The 20,094-nt window shown below is 41.8% G+C and overlaps 1 protein-coding gene across 3 annotated transcripts in view; it reads right to left on the reverse strand.

Annotated features, from left to right (window-relative positions):
* waca (WW domain containing adaptor with coiled-coil a) overlaps positions 1-20,094 on the reverse strand; it is a 117,484-nt gene that overhangs the window by 87,481 nt on the left and 9,909 nt on the right. The window contains exon 8 of one of the 3 annotated variants that reach the window (XM_059972004.1): positions 3,567-3,662. The exons of the other annotated variants lie outside the window; for them this stretch is intronic. Within the exon in view, the coding sequence (XP_059827987.1) occupies positions 3,567-3,662 (96 nt within the window). The remainder of the gene's footprint in view (positions 1-3,566; positions 3,663-20,094) is intronic. 3 annotated transcript variants of the gene reach the window in all.

Consider the following 20,094-nt stretch of genomic DNA (forward strand, 5'->3'; position numbering starts at 1 on the left):
ATTATTGTTCCGGTACCCAAGAAAAACAAGATAACGTACCTTAACAACCACTGCCCAGAGGCTCTAACATCTACTAACATGCAGTGCTTCAAGAAGCTGATCATCAGTTCCAGGTTTCCAGACACCTTTGACCCATTGTGATTTGCGTACTGCTGAAACATGCCTATGGTGGCTGCCACATCTCTGGATCTACACTCATCTCTGAAGCACATGGACAGTAAAGATACCTACATCAGACTATCAATACTATTACTCCAAGCAAACCCATTTCCAAACTCAGGACCTTGGGAGTAATGGCCCCTTCTGCAAATAGATCCTTGACTTTCTGACCAACAGATCACCATCAGTATGACAGGCACAAGCACCCCTGCCACAATTATTCTAAACACAGGTACTTTACAACCTTGTGATCTCAGCCTCTGCTCTACTCCCTGTAAATTTATGACTGTGTAACCACATTCTGCTTTAACCTCATCTACATGTTTTCAGATGATACGGTAGTGGGCCACGTCTCAAATAATGATGAATTGGGGTACAGGAAAGAGGTACAGAGTTTAGTGAAAATGTGTCATGACAACAACCTTTCCTTCCATGTCAACAAAAGGCTGGTCATTGATTTCAGAAAAGGATGTCGTGGTCATGATTCTTCTATTTCGACAGTTGAGAGCTTCAACCTCATAAGAGTAAACATCTGCAACAGTCCTACCATATTGATGTCACAACCAAGAAATCTCACCAACTCTTCTATCCTACTGGTTTCAGACTCTGTACAATATTATGGATTTGCCCTCACAATCTACTCTGTTATGATCTTACACTTTGTTCACCTCCATGACCCATTCAGGCACTGTGTTCAAATTTCAAACTTTTCTCAGATCCCCCACAAAACATCTCAATTCTTATTCTCAATCCATGCCCTCTAGAGCTAGATAAATCTACTACAGGTGGCCCTTGTTTTTCGCACGTTCACTTTACGACACCTCACTGTTATGAAAGAACTACATTAGTTACTTGTTTTCACTAACAGAAAGTGTTTTCACTGTTACGAAAAAGGTAGCATGCGCCCCGAGTAGCCAAGCTCCTCCCCTGGAACTGATTCAAGCCACCATTGCTTAAACACGTGCCTGTGAGCATCTGTGCTTTATCTCGATTTATTTTGTGCATCCGTTAGCAAGATGAGTTCTAAGGTATTGGAAAAGCTTAAGAGAGCTTGTAAGGGTGTTATACTTAGTGTAAAACTAGGCATAATTCAGCGTTTCAATTAAGGACATTGTCAGCGCGTTGAACCATTCGCACTATTTATAGGCAGAGAGTAAGAATCTTGAAGGCTGTCGATGTTACTGTTGGCTCTGCTCGTAGCAAAGTGGTCTCTTTTAGTTGGCATCCAATGATGGATAAAATGGTAAGTCTATTGCTTGAGTGGATTGATGGGTGTACAAAGCGTGGTGTTCCGTTAAGTTATCTTATACCTAAGGAGCAATCAAGCCTTTTTAATAAGCTGAAACAGAAAGCACTGGATGATGGTGATGAAAGTGTTGCGATAGTGGAATTTAAAGGTAGTCATGAGTGGTTTGATTGGTTTCTGAGGCGAGGGCAGCTTCGTAGTTTAACGTTTACTGGAGAGAGTGCTTCGGCTGATACTGAAGCTGCTGAAAGGTTCCAAGCAAAAATTTCTGAGCAAGACATTTATTTCGATAGAAGAAAAGCAGGCTAAGGGACACAAGGCACCGAAGGCCAGGTTTACCCTAATGCCTATGACTAATGCCACTGGTGATGCTGTCCTTAAGCCTCTACTAGTGTACTATTCAGAAAATCCGAGGGCACTTAAAAGTGTTGATAAGAAAACACTTCCCGTTGTGTTCCATAAACCCCAACCTCCGACGACTCAGACTAACACATCATCATCAGTGTGCTTGCTGTCTTCCCAATTCCAGTAAGTGAAACTACACTGTACATACATTATTTCTACTTTATATAGGCTGTGTACTTTTATTTGTTATTTGGTATGCTTCCACTGACACTGCTTCCGCTATGCTAGTAGCGCTAAGTAGTGAGATTATCGCTATGCTAGACAGTGTTGCAATGATTGCAGAAAAGTTTTTCTACTTTATATAGGTTGTGTATTTATCATATCATTCCTGCTTTTACTATATATTTTTGTTATTTTAGGTTTTATGTTTTATTTGGCATGATTTTGTAGTTATATTTTGGGTCTGAGAACGCTCACAGATTTTCCCCATATAATAAATGGTAATTGCGTCTTCGCTTTGCGACATTTCGGCTTACGAACGGTTTCATAGAAACACTCTACCTTCGGATAGCGGGGGAAACCTGTATAGGAAAACCTTTCCTTCTATCAATCCTTCGCCCAGCCTAGTAAGGATCTAAGTCAGGGGTGGGCAAACTTTTTGACTTGTGGGCCACAAAGGGTTCTAAAATTTGACAGGGGGGCCGGACCAGGAGCAGATGGACGGAGAAAATAAAATATCATGGGATATGTAGAAAACATGTGCTTTAATTTCAATTGAAAATGAACAAATGCATTACAACAAAATATCTGTCTTTGAAGTCCCATAGTATTTAGCTATTTATTGAAATGACTTTTAAAACACTGAAAATTAAATGAATAAAATACAGCTTTTTTTAAATAGTAACAGTTATTATTTTAAAGCACTGAAAATTCTGTTATCCTTCAAGATATTATCATCATCACTCTCCTCCTGTCTTTATTTCAAAAACGGTAGGAGATGCAGGTCTACTTGTCCTGCTCCTTCTTATTCAATTGTCCCCTGTGCCAAAACTCAACAACGACCAGCACAAGGACAGAACAGTGACAGCGCGCCAGTATGCGGAGCGCGTTATTTGATCTGGAGCGCATTTTTTATTTTGAGAACGTACGTGCACCTGCCCACTACTCATGTCCATCACTTAACAGAAATGACATGTAACATGTAAGGCTTATTGAAAAAAATATTTTCAAATGCATTTTTTACATAACACAATGAAGAAACTTATTTTTAATTTCAGTGGGAACAGTGTTGTTGGTCTCCCTTTTTAGCCAGCGCATCAAAGTCTGGATTTAGTTTTGTTGTGGCAATTTTCATGATGGATCTGAGGTGTTGGTCAGTTAATTTGGATCTGTGGTTGGCTTTGTTGATGTTCATGACGCTGAACGCCTGTTCACACAAATAGGTTGAGCCGAACAAAGAGTAAAGCGCAAATGTGGAGTAATATGCTGCACCTCAACAAAGGTCAATGTATATAGAGTGCGTCATCTATTGGGAAAACGCCAGAATTGCGGGGAAAAAACGTTAATAAGGTTTATTAATATAATTTCATCAAGTTCTGCGGGCCGGATTAAAAAGCTTAACGGGCCGCATATGGCCCCCGGGCCGTAGTTTGCCCATGCCTGATCTAAGTGCTCCAACCCAGGCAACTTCCTTATGAAACTCCTTTGCAAAGTGCAACAATACCCTTCCAGCTGTGGCCTTACCAGTGTTTAAAAAAATTTGGATCATGCCTGACCAATGAAATATCCTGCATACCTTCTTCATTGCCATACTCACCTCTGCTGTCACCTTCAGAGATTATCAGATTACATGCTGAAGTTCCTCTTGCCCTTATTATTCCCCAAGGCTCCAGCATTCTTTGCATTTGTCCCACTGAAAGTGCATGAATTTGCATTTAGGAGAATAGATTCTACCCACCATTACCCTACATTACTAACTGATCAATATCATTCTACAACATACAACTATCCTTCATCCTAACAACAATACTACCAATATTCCAGCCATGTGCAAAATTATTCATACTGAGTATTTACAGCAATTTTTTTTAAAAATTTCATAATTTCAGCAGTTGTTGTGGTCTGCAGTCTGACAGGTCCAGGATGCTTTTTTATTTTCTACAGCCTTTATTAACCTTTTATTGAATTCTTTCAGATTGATCAACTCATATTTGCTTCCCTCTTAGATGGCACTGAGAATCACTGGGTCATCTGGCACATCTTGGTTACCATCTCAATTTCTACATTGTCACATATTTGCTTTGTTCTCTCCATCCATATTTATCTCTACAACTTGAAATACATTGTTAATCTTCCAAAATGCTAGCAAGACTAAACAAATGTCGCAATGTAAAATTCTCACAGAAAGAAGAAAATTTTCAAATCTAACCAAGAAAGGAAGAATCACTGACTTTGCTTAAAATTCATTGCTATTCCCCATCTGACTCTGTATTAAAATGACAGATCAATTAAATAGTTTGCTTTCAAAGAACAGAGAGAAATCAAGACTATCACAGACACAAGAGAGTGGGTGGCATTATACACAAGCAGAAAGATAATGAATTATTCAAATGTAGTGTAATTTTTGCCAAGTTAACACAGATATAATACTAATTCACAGCCAAATATTTTCCTCAGCTGGAAGCTAGAACATCTTGCTGTACTTAAAATATGGCTCAACTTTGAGAGCCTAATATCTCACTTCAGAAGTGCTCTTTCTGTCAAAGGGCATCAAATTTTAATTGTCTTTGAGCAGAGACCACCTATGTTAGCTCAAAAAAATAAAAAGTCTTTGTAAATTGAATAGAAGAAGAAGAAAGCCCTTAACTTTGAGTGGAGTCATCGGTACGCCGTCGTGACTGCATTTTTTTTTTAGCAGGCTTTCTTGTTTTGATGAGGCCGACACTCACCCCAGCACAGATGGAAAGCATGCAAGGGAGCTGGCTGGATTCAAACTCGGGAGCCTTCGCTCCAAAGTCTGGTGCTAATGCCACTATGCCACCAGCCAGCCAGTAAACTGAGTAACTGACACATAAAATTCTTCAAATGAACCATTTCTTTTTTTTCATTCCAGATTTAAGTCCAACAGCAAGGATGGGAGATCAAATAAATCTACATTGACTCCACTGAATTCCTGACTTGAAACAGTCATTAATTACTGGTGAAGAGCACATCAATGATTAGGATAACCTATAGATTCAGGATGTAACTGTGATAGATATTACACAAATGTAAAAAAAATCAAGCGCCTCCATAGCTTCTATCCTTTTATTTAAAATGTGAAACTTTCACCTTTGAACTTAAGTGCAGTACTTCAATCCTCAACATTTGGCAGTTCATTCAGGCACAAACTATCACTTGATTTTTGGCAACAGCTTTTCACAGTAACTTGAACCTCACTTTCAGCCTTGTATGATAATTCTACAGAGCACAAGGTACAGAATTCTAGAATCAAACATTCTATATCACATAACTCAAATGAATTGTCCTTATATTTCTGAAACGCTTGATGTTATGCAATTAAAGCTGAAGTGTCCAAGGCTTATGAGAATTCATAAAAAATTCAGATTTAAATAATTACTTTCACTAATCCAAGATGCCTCAAAATCTAATATTTTCAGTCTGCTGAGACAAGCATAAACCCTACAATAGCAAAGAGCTCCTGCAGTATTACTCTCATTTTCAGCTTTGCTCAGAAGTGGCATTTTTTTCCTCCTCACCCTAACCACAAACTTCTGTATCATTGAGAGAGATACAGAGCACAATACTGACCCCAATAAACAAACCACCATTTACAGTAATCTTACATTAATCTCTCTTTTTATTCTCCCCACATACCTTCAAGATCGGCAGAGGTGTGGCAAGTGAAGGAGTGAGGGCGGGGATTGGCTGAGAAGGTAAGCTCTTGGGAGTCTATTTTCTGTTGTTTTCAGGAGCGGTTCATTTAGAAACCAGCCGGGACCAGCCTGCAACACACACCTTCAAGGTCGGCAGAGGTGCGGCAAATGAAACGAATTAGTCAGATTATCAGCCAATATAAGCAAGGTTTGCTCTAGGGGAGTGGCCTTGTCGAGGGAAGTGCCTTGTGAGAAAAGTGTGAGTCTTTGGCTCCTTCAGCGAGAAGGCTGAGGGAGGAGGCTACACCACAGTTGGAGAGGGTGAGAAGTGGTGAAGAAATGACAGGTAAATCGTTTCAGTGTGATGCTTGCATGAAGTGGGAGGTCAGGGACACTGATGGTGCCTCCCGCTGCTACAACTGTGGAAAGTGTGTCCAGGTTTCAGCTCCTGAAGGGCCATGTTGGTGCACTGGAGAAGCAACTGGATGACCTCAGGTTCATTTGGGAAAATGAGAGTTTTCTGGACAGGACCTACAGGGAGATCGTTACACCAAAGATACCAGAAGAGAGAAGGGGGGGCGATGATGAGGAAGGGATGGATGCTTGGGAGTACAGGAAACCCTGGGGGATGCACTTCTTGAAAACAGATTCACCCTCTTGGAAGCTGTCGGGACAGAAGACACTGCAGGTCTGAGAGTCAAAAATTGGCGCTGAAGCAAAGCTGAGGAGAGAGACATCAGGTAGAGCCGTGGTAGTAGGGAATTCCATAGTGAGAGATACAGAAAGGGGTTCCTGTGGAAACAGGTGGGATTTAAGAATGGTGTATTGCCTCCCTGGTGCCAGGATCCAGGATGTTACAGACCGATTGCAGGGCATCCTCAAGGGTGAAGGTGAACAGCTGGAAGTGGTACTGCATGTCAGCACAAATGATGTCAGGAAGAAGAGGAAAGAAATTCTGCAGTGTGACTTCAGAGAACTCGGAAGTAGGCTGAAAAGCAGGACCTCCAGGGTGGTTATCTCCGGTTTGCTTCCAGTTCTTCGTATTAGTGAGGGCAGGAACAGGGAGAGAGAGGATCTGAATGAGTGGCTGAGGAACTGGTGCGGGAAGCAGAGTTTTAGATTCTTAGACCACTGGGATCTGTTTTGGGTTAAGGATGAATTGTACAAAAGGGATGGGTTGCACCTTAACAGGCGGGGGATCAGCATTCTGACAGGCAGGTTTGCCACGGCTATTCGGGTGTGTTTAAACTAAGTAGTGGGGGGAAGGAGAAGAACCAGAAATATAAGGATGGAGTTAAAGTGAAAGAGAGAATAAGAAAAGTTAAGAAAGACAACAGAATTAACAGGGCAGAAAGCTCAGGAAGGGAATCGGAGAGTATGGCCAAGTGCAATAAGAATCGATGTGAGAGGTGAGAGGAGTAATGGATTAAAAGTATTATATATGAATGCAAGAAGTATAAGAAATAAAGTGGATGAGCTTCAGGCTCAGTTGGAAATTGACAAGCATGATGTTGTAGGAATAACAGAGACATGGCTGCAAGAGGACCAGGGCTGGAAAATGAATATTCAAGGGTGTACATCCTATTGAAAGGGCAGACAGGTGGGCAGAGGGGGGGGGGGGGGGGGCTCTGTTGGTGCAGAATGAAATTCAGTCCCTTGCGAGGGGTGACATAGAATCAGGAGATGTAGAGTCAATTTGGATAGAACTGTGAAATTGTAAGGACAAAAACACCCTAATGGAAGTTATCTACAGGACCCCAAGTAATAGCCTGGATATAGGGAGTAACATCTGGAAACCCCCAGGAAGGCCTTCTTCATTGCTGCTGCTGCGAGGTCCAGGTCTCTGCTGAGAAGAACAGGCCCCCAGTCCTCAGGGTCGCGCTGCCAATGGCCGTTGGCGGGGGCGTGTTAAAACGTTTGGCAGAGGATGGTGCTCAGAGGGGATGGTCGGAGGCTCGGAGGTTTGATGGACTCGGAGTCCGCTGTGGTCAGGTCGCTTTCACTGTGTGCTGCGTCTGCGAGGCTGAGTCAGCCGGTGCTGTGGAAGTCCATAGCGGGGGTATTCCCTTCTGCTGCCGGCGTGGGATGACGAGTCTATCGGGACCCTGAGGACTTGTGGAAACTGTGTGGAGTTTTCTTTTGAACTTATAGTCTTTTAACATCTTTGGACTATTTTTACCGTGACCGTGGTCTGTTTTTTTTAAATCAAATTATGGTATTGTTTGCACTGTTGTAACTATGTGGTTTTGTGCAGGTCTTGTAGCTTTAGTTTTTGGTCTTGTTTGTCTGGTGGGGTTGGAGCTCCTTTCCAGGGAACGCAATATTATTACGCAGCAGCCTCTCTGGACTGGGGATTGCCAAACATTATGTGGATTTTCTGGTGAAGTCTATTTTGTCATGTGCTTTTTTGATATCATTCTGGAGGAATGTTGTCTCATTTTTTAACTGCATTGCATTTGTGGTTTTTAAATAACAATAAACTGAATCTGAATCTGAAGTTGAATCAAGAGTTAAAATTGGCATGTTGCAAAGGTAATGCTACTGTTGTTATGGGGGATTTCAACATGCTAGACTGGGAAAATCAGGCAGGTACTGGACCCCAAGAAAGGGAGTTTGTAGAGTGCCTCCGAGACGGATCCGGATTTGATAAGAGACCTTGAGGGAAAGGAGCCATTAGGAGGTAGTGACCATAATCTGATAAGCTTCAATCTACAACTCGAGAGGGAGAAGGGAAAATCGGAAGTGTCAGTATTACAGTTGAACAAAGGGGACTATGGTGCCATAAGGGAAGAGCTGGCCAAAGTTGACTGGAAGGATACCCTAGCAGGATGACAGTGAAACAACAATGGCAGGTACTTCTGGGAATAATACAGAAGGTGCAGGATCAGTTCATTCTAAAGAGGAAGAAAGATTCTAAGGGGAATAGGGGGCAACTGTGGCTGACAAGGGAAGTCAAGGACAGTATAAAAATAAAAGAGAAGTATAACATAGCAAAGATGAGCGGGAAGCCAGAGGATTAGGATACTCTTAAAGAGCAATGAAGATAACTAAAAAGGCAATACGGGGAGAAAAGATGAGGTACGAAGGTAAGCTAGCCAAGAACATAAAGGAGGACAGTAAAAGCTTCTTTAGGTATGTGAAGAGGAAAAAATTAGTGAAGACCAAAGTTGGGCCTTGAAGGCAGAAACGGGTGAATTTCTTATTGGGAACAAGGAAATGGCAGACGAGTTGAACAGGTACTTTGGATCTGTCTTCACTAGGGAAGACAGAAACAATCTCCCAGATGTAATAGTGGCCAGAAGACCTAGGGTAACAGAGGAACTGAAGGAAATTCACATTAGGCAGAAAATGGTGTTGGGTAGACTGATGGGACTGAAGGCTGATAAATCCCCAGGGCCTGATGGTCTGCATCCCGGGGTACTTAAGGAGGTGGCTCCAGAAATCGTGGATGCATTGGTAATCATTTTCCTATGTTCTATAAATTCAGGATCAGTTCCTGTGGATTGGAGGGTAGCTAATGTTATCCCACTTTTTAAGAAAGGAAGGAGAGAGAAAACAGGGAAAAAAAGGGAAGACCAGCTAGCCTGATATCAGTGATGGGGAAGATGCTGGAGTCAATTATAAAAGATGAAATAGCGGCACATTTGGATACCAGAAACAGGATCCGTCCGAGTCAGCATGGATTTACGAAGGGGAAATCATGCTCGACTAATCTTCTGGAATTTTTTGAGGATGTAACTATGAAAATGAACAAGCGAGAGCCAGTGGATGTAGTGTTCCTGGACTTCCAGAAAGCCTTTGATAAGGTCCCCATAGGAGATTAGTGGGCAAAATTAGAGCACATGGTATTGGGGGTAGGGTACTGACATGGATAAAGAAATTGGTTGACAGACAGGAAATAAAGAGTAGGGATTAACGGGTTCCTTTCAGAATGGCAGGCAGTGACTAGTGGGGTACTGCAAGGCTCAGTGCTGGGACCGCAGCTATTTACAATATACATTAATGATTTAGATGAAGGGATTAAAAGTAACATTAGCAAATTTGCAGATGACACAAAGCTGGGTGGCAGTGTGAAATGTGAGGAGGATGTTAGGAGAATGCAGGGTGACTTGGACAGGTTGGGCGAGTGGGTAGATGCAGTTTAATGTGGATAAATGTAAGGTTATCCACTTTGGTGGCAAGAACAGGAAGGCAGATCACTATCTGAATGGTGTCAAGTTAGCAAAAGGCGAAGTACAACGAGATCTAGGTATCCTTCTTCATCAGTCACTGAAAGTAAGCATGCAGGTACAGCAGGCAGTGAAGAAAGCTAATGGCATGTTGGCCTTCATATCAAGAGGAGTTGAGTATAGGAGCAAAGAGGTCCTTCTGAAGTTGTACAGGGCCCTGGTGAGACCACATCTGGAATACTGTGTTCAGTTTTGGTCTCCAAATTTGAGGAAGGACACTCTTGCTATTGAGGGAGTGCAGTGTAGGCTCATGAGGTTAATTCCCGGGAAGGTGGGACTGTCAAATGTTGAAAGACTGGAGCGACTGGGCTTGTACACACTGGAATTTAGAAGGATGAGAGGGGATCTGATTGAAAAATATAAGATTATTAGGGGATTGGACATGCTAGAGGCAGGAAACATGTTCCCGATGTTGGGTGAGTCCAGAACCAAAGACCACAGTTTAAGGATAAGGGGTAGGCCATTTACAACAGAGTTGAGGAAAAACTTATTCACCCAGGAAGTTGTGGATCTATGGAATGCTCTGCCTTAGAAGGCAGTGGAGGCCAATTCTCTGGATGTTTCAAGAAAGAGTTAGATAGAGCTCTTAAAGATAGCAGAGTCAAGGGATATGGGGAGAAGGCAGGAACAGGGTATGATCAGCCATGATCACATTGAATGACAGTGCCAGCTTGAAGGGCCAAATGGCCTACTCCTGCACCTATTGTCTACTGTCACATTTTGGTTAACACTCCCCAAATTCTACCACTCATCAACACACAAGGGACAACTCACAGTAGCCAGTTAACCAACGAATGCACATCACTTTGGCACATGGATGAAAAACCATAGTCACAGGGAGAAAGTCATGACTGAACCCAGATCTCTGGAACAGTAATGGTAGCAGCTCCAATAGCTGCCCATTGCACGAACCCAGAAGTACAGACATTATTTAATTACTTCAAATAAGATAATACTAAGACCATAATGGCCATAGTAAGATTTGAATTCAAGCTCCTGAATCAATGGAACAGGACTCTGGCTGATAACCCAAGATACTACCTTACCTTTGTGATGGACATAGAAGAGTACAGGGACAGGGGCAGTGATCTCTACACTGATTATGATGCCAAAATGAACTAATCCAATCAGCTTGCACATGATCTATGTTCTTCCATTCATTTGCCCTTCCTTTCATTTGTCATTCCCCCCACAGAATGGAGCAACAAAAGAAAAACAAATAAAAAAAATCAAGACATTCAGTTTAATACATTTTTTTACATTTCCAGGACATAACTGCATTACTTCCTGATTTTTTTAAAAAAAAATATTAACAGTGAATGTCCTGAGAAGAACTCAAACACTTCAAAAAAAAACCAACATCATCTAAAATCATGGTAATTTCCAAAATCATGGACGCCACAGTAGTGCAGCAGTTAGGTGTGTTGTGACAGTTTGGGGTGTTGGGAGGTTTGGAATTCAATCCCGATGGCAACTATAAGGAGTCTCTGTACATCCTTCCTGTGAAATGCAGGAGTTTTCCCCCAAGTGCTCAGGTTTCCTCCCACAGTTCAAAGATGCACTGGGTAGGTTAATTGGTCACTGTAAATTGTCCTGTGATTAGGTTAAAGCTAAATCAAGGTTGTCAGGAGCTGCTGGGACACTGTGACTCGAGCCTGGAAGGGCCTACCTGCACTATATCACTAAATTAAAATAAAAATTTTAAATGCTGACAAGAAAAAAAAAGACAAATTTTATCATTTGATAACCTTCCAATTTCTCCATAACGCCTCAAAAACATCCGTTTCACCCTTTGGCAAATACACTTTCTTAACATGGGGGGAAAAAACTATACAAATATTCCAGATGGAATCTTCCATATTTAATTGCTGTATGACTTCTTTACACCCAAATCCAAATCATTGTGTTTACCTACAAACATCTGTATTTTCCTTTCGTTTCACCAGCTATAGCAAAAACTTGGAATGCTTCTCCACCATAGTAAATGTTCTTTAAGCCCATCTCTCGGACTAAACTTTTTGTATGTACTTCAGACCTTAGCACCCATTTCATTCCACCCAGTATTTCTGAAATGAAACGATCAATAATTCATGTATTTATCTCCTCTTTACACCCCTTGCCCGTAACACTCAACTTTGTTTTATTTCCAGCTATCAGGACAAATCAAAATTCAGTTCTCACAGCTAGACCCCCAGGTTGACGCAATAACATTCGATCATTCTGAGAGTTCTTTGCAATACAACAGTTCCCATGTCAAATCAGAAGGCATTAAAAACAGTTAAAATAGATTCACGGAACCAAAACCTGATACATTTGCATACTAAAAGCATTAATCTTTAATGAAACATTTAACTTCCATCTTGCTTTTCTAACCAGGCCGAATCACATGAATTTAAAGAGCAAACACGAGGAAATCTGCAGCTGCTGGAAATTCAAACAACACACACAAAATGCTGGTGGAACACTGCAGGCCAGGCAGCATCTATAGAGAGAAGCACTGTCGACATGTCGGGCTGAGACCCTTCGTCAGGACTAACTGAAAGGAAAGATAGTAAGAGATTTGAAAGTAGTGGGGGGACAGGGAAATGTGAAATGATAGGAAAAAACTGGAGGGGGTGGGATGAAGCTAAGAGCTGGAAAGGTGATTGGCGAAAGTGATACAGAGCTGGAGAAGGGAAAGGATCATGGGATGGGAGGCCTCGGGAGAAAGAAAGGGGGAGGTGGGGGAGCACTAGAGGGAGATGGAGAACAGGCTGAGTGATGGGCAGAGAGAGAGAGAAAAAAAACTAAATATGTCAGGGATGGGGTGAGAAGGGGAGGAGGGGCATTAATGGAAGTTAGAGAAGTCAATGTTCATGCCATCAGGTTGGAGGTTACCCAGACAGTATATAAGGTGTTGTTCCTCCAACCTGAGTATGGCTTCATCTTGACAGTAGAGGAGGCCATGAATAGACATATCAGAATGGGAATGGGATGTGGAATTAAAATGTGTGGCCACTGGGAGATCCTGCTCTCAGGATGAGGCTTTTCATTCCAGGACGAAGGAGACGTCTTCCTTTTTTAAACAAAGGGGCTTCCCTTCTTCCACCATCAACTCTGCTCTCAAATGCATCTCTCCCATTTCCCGCACATCTGCTCTCACCCCATCCGCCCACCACCCCACTCGGGATAAGGTTCCCCTTGTCCTCACCTACCACCCCACCAGCTTCTAGGTCCAATGCATAATTCTCTGTAACTTCCGCCACCTCCAACAGGATCCCATTACCAAGCACATCTTTCCCTTTCTGCTTTCTGCAGGGATCGCTCCCTACGCGACTCCCTTGTCCACTTGTCGTCCCCCCCCATCCCTTCCCACCCAGCTCCCTCCTGGCACTTATCCTTGTAAGCGGAACAAGTGCTAACCTGCTCTTACACTTCCTCCCTCACCACCATTCAGGGCCTCAGTTAGTCCTTCCAGGTGAGGCAGCACTTCACCTGTGAGTTGGCTGGTGTGGTATACTGCGTCCGGTGCTCCCGGTGTGGTCTTTTATATATTGGTGAGACCCGACGCAGACTGGGAAACCGTTTCGCTGAACACCTGTGCTTGGTCTGCCAGAGAAAGTAGGACCTCCCAGTGGACACACTTTAATTCCACGTCTCATTCCCATTCTGATATGTCTATCCATGGCCTCCTCTACTGTCAAGATGAAGCCACACTCAGGTTGGAGGAACAATACCTTATATACTGGCTGGGTAGCCTCCAACCTGATGGCATGAACATTGACTTCTCTAACTTCCATTAATGTCCCTTCTTACCCCATCCCTGACATATTCAGTTCGGTTTTTTTTTCCCTCTCTCTCTGCCCATCACTCTGCCTGTTCTCCATCTCCCTCTGGTGCTCCCCCCCCCTTTCTTTCTCCCGAGGCCTCCTGTCCCATGATCCTTTCCCTTCTCCAGCTCTGTATCACTTTCACCAATCACCCTTCCAGCTCTTAGCTTCATCCCACCCCCTCCGGTCTTCTCCTATCATTTCGCATTTCCCCCTCTCCCTACTACTTTCAAATCTCTTACTATCTTTCCTTTCAATTAGTCCTGATAAAGGGTCTCGGCCCGAAACATCGACAGTTGTTCTCCTTCTAGATGCTGCCTGGCCTGCTGTGTTCCACCAGCATTTTGTGTGCATTGTTCCAATCACATGAATGATGTCATGCTACATCTGACAGCCAAAGCTTAAGAATCTAATACAAAATGCATCCAGTCTCAGATCAACATGCCAAATCCACCTGCTCAGTAGAACACATACACCGCTCCCAGTTTCTGCACTTTAATTAACAGACAAATGGTGATGTACGGGGAAGGTTCACCAGCCCACTTGGTATGGGTTTGGGAGGAGCGACATACAGTCAGAGTGGGGATCCCATTGGCAGGAAGATATTAAGTGGATGTTTCCTCTGGCTAGTCCATCTGTAACCAGGATTAGGTTCTCAGGACCTGCTATTCACTACAGATGTAAAGAAATTTCTCAGAGAATAGTGAATGTTTAGAATTCACTACCTAGCTGGTAATGGAATATACTTTATGGAAGAAATGGATAGATTAGATTGCAAAGAAAGTACGCCAGTGACTTTTTCTTAGGAGTGAAGACATTTAGTATGTAACCAAAGACTCTTGCAACTTTCCATAGATATACCATGGAGAACATTTTGACAGGATGCATCGCATTTTGGTGTGGAGGTTCCAATATGCAAGATTGCAAGAAACTGTAGAGTTGAAGACTCCGTCAGCTCCATCACAGGTACAATCCTCACCACCACTGAGTGCCTCAAGAAGGCTGTACTTTTCATGAAGGATTCTCACAATACAAAACATGCCCTCTTCTCATTACAAAAATCAAGAGGGCGACATAGAAGACAGAAGACCCACACTCAATGATTCAAGAACAGCTTCTTCCTCTCCATCATCAGATTTCTGAACAGTTCATGAACACGCTCATTGTTCCCTTTTTGGCACTATTATGTAATTTACTGTGTTTGTCCTTGCACTGTACTGCTGCCGCAAAGCAATCTTATGTCGCATAAGAAAGTAATTATAATTCTGAAATAAAAACAAGGAATGGTGGCAGAAGGTGCTGCTGCAGTAAAACATCAGCTATGACCTTACTGTTTAGCAGAGCAGGTGTGAAGGAATAAGTGGCTTGAGTGCTTAGAAGTACCACTTAACCATGGCACAACTCTCTGCAGGCTGCAGAAATCTGTACCAGTTTTCTTCTTAAATATACTCAATTTTAATTACTTTCACTGCAATCTGCAGCATGTAAATAGTCTTAACAATGGACTACAAAATTACATCAATGATTTCACATTTGATGGTTAAATGCGTAGCAAAAGTCATGAACCACAGCAGGGCCGTTAGATGCAGAGCCATGGCTGAAAACCAGGACAGGCAGAATTCAAACCAGGCTGAAGCAGCAAGGAATGAGGCCTCCTCTACCCGGCATCTTGTGGCAAATCTGCAGTCACTGGAAAATAAGATTACAAACTCAGGGCAAGGCTGCAATATCAGAGGCAGCTCCCAATTGTTTGTTGCATTGAAACTTGGTTGAATGTGGATACACTGGATGCAGTGATACAACTGGAAGGTTTAACGATTTTCAGAATGGATCAAACCATGAATTCTGGTAAAGAAAAGAGTGATGGCCTGTGCTTTTTAGTCAATTCTCATTGGCGCACAAACATTGGGGTTATGTCAACTTACTGTTCCCTGACTCAGAACAACTAATGAACTTTATTTTATAAAATGATTTCATTTTATTTGCCTCTAAAGTTCTTATTTGTGATCCTGACCACAGTTTACATACCACCAGTGGCCGATTATAAGCACTCACAAAACTGCACGATGTTATTTGTAAACAAGAAAACAGCCTATACCAACGCATTTCAAATTACAGTCCGTGACTTCAGTCAAGCCTGTTTGAAGTAAACCCTGCCCAACTGTCACCAGCACATAGCTTGTAGCATCATAAGGCCCCAACACTATGATAAGGAATGCCTAACATTCATTCCTGAAATCACATTTGGGCAAATCAGACCATGTTGCTGTACTTCTACTATCTGCATACAAACAGAACCTAAAAAGCAAGGCTCCAGAGATCAAGACAACTAAGAGGTGGTTGCAGAAGGCAGAGGAACAGTTACAGGATTGCTTCGAGTCAGTGGACTAGGCCATGTTCAAGAACTCATCTGAGAACCTGAATGACTAATGACTACACCAGGGTCATTACAGATTTATTAAAACAGTTGTGGATGTGTGTGTCCCCACAAAATCTTTCAAGGCTTTCCTCAATCAGAAGCCCTGGATGAACAATGAAATCTGGAACCTGCAGAAAGATGGATCAGAGGCATTCTGTAGATAAAGAATGCTATAAGAGGTGCAGGTATGATGTACAGAAAACCACCTCACAGGTGAAGCAGAGATTCTGAACTAGACTGGAATCAACGAGGGATACTCAACAGCTGTGGCAGGGTTTGAATGCCATAACCTCCTACACAGTTAAATCTTGCGACATAGGGGACAGGAGAACTTCAGTTGCAGATGAGCTCAATGCCTTCTCTGCTTGCTTTGATCACCAGAACAGAGAGAAACCATTGCACACTCCCATGTCTCCTGATGATCCTTTGGCCTCAATATCTGAAGATAACGTACAGGCTGCCTTCGAGATTGTGAATCCAAGGAAAGCATCCACAGACCAGACAGAGCACCTAGCTGAGTACTGAAGACTTGTGTTGACCAGCTGGCTGGTGTATACAAGGATATCTTCAAACTCTCACTCCAGCAGTGTGTGGTACCACCTACTTCAAACAGGCTTCAATCACTAACGCTGCCCAAGAGCATGGTAACCTGTCTAAATGACTATCAGCCAGTGGCACTTACATCCACAGAGATGTAGTATTTTAAAAGGCTGGAGTTTAAGCATATTAGCTCCTGTCTGAGCGGTGACTTGGCTCCACTTCAGTTTGCCTACTGAAGCAACAGGTCTAGAGCAGATGCTATCTTGTTGGCTCTTCACATAAACCCTGGAACACCTGGACAGCAAAGATGCATATATCAGGATGCCCTTTATCAATTACAGCTCAGCATTTAACACAATCATCCTCTCAAAACTAATCAGTAAACTCCAAGACCTGGGCTTAATACTCCCTGTGCAATTGGATCCTGGATTTCATCATTGTAGACACCAGTCAATCTGGATTGGCAAAAACATCTCCACAATCCACCGGAGCACCACAGGGATATGTACCTAGCCTCCTGCTCTACTCACTTTACACTTATGACAGTGTGACTAAGTACAGCTCCAAAACCATACACAAGTTTGCTGATGATAGCACTGTTGTGGGCTGTATCTAAGGTGGTGATGAATTAGCATACATGAGGAAGACTGCTGAGTGATGTAGTAACAACAACCTTTTACTCAATGTCACTAAGACCAACTGATTATAGACTTCAAGAGACAGAAACCAGAGGTCCATAAGCCAGTAATCATCAGAGGGTCCATAACTTTAAATTCCTGGGTGCCACCATCTCAGAAAACCTGTCCTCGAACCATCATATAAATATAATTGCGAAGAAAGCATGATAGCATCTCTACTTCCCTCAGGAGTCTGCTTAGATTTGGCAGGCCATCAAAGATTTCAGCAAAATTCTGTAGATGTGTGGTGGAAAGTGCGCTGTCTGCATTTCAGCCTGGTACGGGAACGCCAATGCTTTTGAGTGGAAAATCTTACAAAAGGTAGTGGATTTGGCCCAGCACATCACAGGTAAAACCTGCCCAACCATTGAGCACATCTGCATGAAACGTTGCCATAGCATTCATTATTAAAGTTACTCATCATCGCATTTTCCTCAGGGCTGCCATCAGGTAGAAGGTCCAATTGCCTCAGGACTCATACCACCAGGTTCAGGACAGTTACCAGCCTCAACCATCAGGCTCTTGAACAAAAGGGGATAACTACATTCATTTAAGGACTCTTCTGTTATTTACTGCTATTTATTTATGTCTGCATTTGCACAGTTTGTTTCCATCGATCCTATCTGGTTACTTTTCTATAGATTTGCCAAGTATGCTCACAGGAAAAGAATCTCAGGGTTGTATGTGGTGACATGTATACACACTGATAATAAATTTTTACTTTGACTTTGAAGTAAGGGATACCCCCCCCCCCAACCCAAGTCTGAGAAATTAAACTCACCAGCAATTCTTTACCAAACCACCATTGCAAAACAAGGATTTTGCAACTTGCTTTGCAATACTGGAAAAATAAATTTCATGCACATTTAAGAGATTAATCTCATGATTTGAAACCTACTACAAATACCAAAACAATTTGCAGCACTCCACCATTATCCTTGCAGAAATAGGTACTCTGCTGAGTTTGAAGAATTGTTACATTTTTGTAGTAAACATCTATTAAACTCAAACTCAAGGCTATGGTTCACACTTGATTTATATTCTCATACATTGTGACTTAAGTTCATTGTTTATTGGCATTCATTGTTCCATAGATTTTCAAATTATTAGCTTTTCTGTAATTCCTTGTTTCTTGTTTAATCCAATCTTCGTTTTCCCCCTTTTCTTACTTCCCTTCTCTCTTAAGTCTTTTGAGATCAATATTCCAGATGAGCCAATGAGATCACCAAGCTGGTATTACCATAATATAATTGAATAAACCTAACAATTCACCATCTAGCTGAGTCTTCCCACAAATTCTGGACTATATTTTCTCGACAACCATCACTAAAAGAGATAAATTTTCAAACCAAGAGCAATGAGTTTCTTTCAGCTTCAAATTTGTTTAAAATTAAAGGAATTAATTTCCTCTTTAACATTATACTTCTCAAATTCTTCCAAAGATGCCAAGACCATTTAAGAACAGCCTACAACCAAGAATGATGACATATCAAAATGGCAATGAAAGCTCCCCAGTTATCTTGCATTCAATGCCACTGAACCCTGACTCTGATCTATCCTGGATCGTGTGGTGGCTGCCTGTGCATCAGCTGCCCCATGCTAAACGAAATTACGGACAGGCATTCTCCATTAAGGAAATCCATCCCATCATCCCAGAGAATGTGAAACTCAGACTGGCCTCTACTGCCAAGGACCCAACAATAGACAACCCTTACCAGTACATCATACTTGACCTGAATGATCGCATTGACTGACAACCAACAATGGAGCAAGTGTGTGTCAACTAAACAGATAAGCAGGTCAACAAACCACTTCTTTCTCATTCTCAGCAAAAACCCAAAGGTCTTGGTAGTTACATGATAGCCTCTAAACCAGAAAACCATGATTAATCAATTTGCTAATATCAATAGAATGCTTGCTAAATTTTAGATATTTTGTTTACTACATTCTCTACACAGAAGTAATCTAACAATCAATACTGGAATTTTTTTTTATTAAACTGCAATTGTAGGCCTTGCTTAATATGAGCATTAAGCACTAAATAGGATCCAGACATGTCCTTAAAAATGTTATTTTCTCAAAAAACCCCATTGTAAAAAATTAGGCTACATAAATGACAAAATTTTAAAAGTATATCATCTTAATTTATTACAGTGTTTTCCTCTTTGACAGTGCTAGACAACTTACAACTGCTCAAGTGCGACTAATCTTTCTTCTTCTATTTAACAACTTCATCCAAGATTTATGAAACACATCTTCCCCAGATGTTACTTTCTTGGTCAGTTATTAAAAATAAACCACTCCAAGGCAACCAAAAAATGCTTCTTTTATTCTTTCCCACATTGTCAGATATTCATGTATTGCAAAAGTGGTTGCATACCATTTTGGAATGGCAATCTTAAAAAGTACTTTGATATTTTTGTTACTAATAACATTGGAACAGATTTGCAGGAGATACCGAAGAAGACAGCAAGGGCCACAAATATTTTGTGCTGTCCTTTATGAAGTCAACAATTTACATTAAAAACCTTCATATTTGTTTCTTCAGTGACGGGGATTTATATACAGCACCAGAAATGATACAAGAACCCATGAACAAATCAGACAAGAATATACCATTTACTCTCTCAAATCTGTTGTCCCTCAGTAATTTTTTCGCTAACCCTATACTTCAAGTCCATATGAAGTTCTCCTATATGGGATGAGGCTTAAGATTGTAAGTACTACATACAATTTCCAAATTGCCTCCTTATCAAACTAATTTTGTCACCTAAATCTCAAAAGACAAAACAAAC

The sequence above is a fragment of the Hypanus sabinus genome, chromosome 6, assembly GCF_030144855.1.
Source record: "Hypanus sabinus isolate sHypSab1 chromosome 6, sHypSab1.hap1, whole genome shotgun sequence".
Taxonomy (NCBI): Eukaryota; Metazoa; Chordata; class Chondrichthyes; order Myliobatiformes; family Dasyatidae; genus Hypanus; species Hypanus sabinus.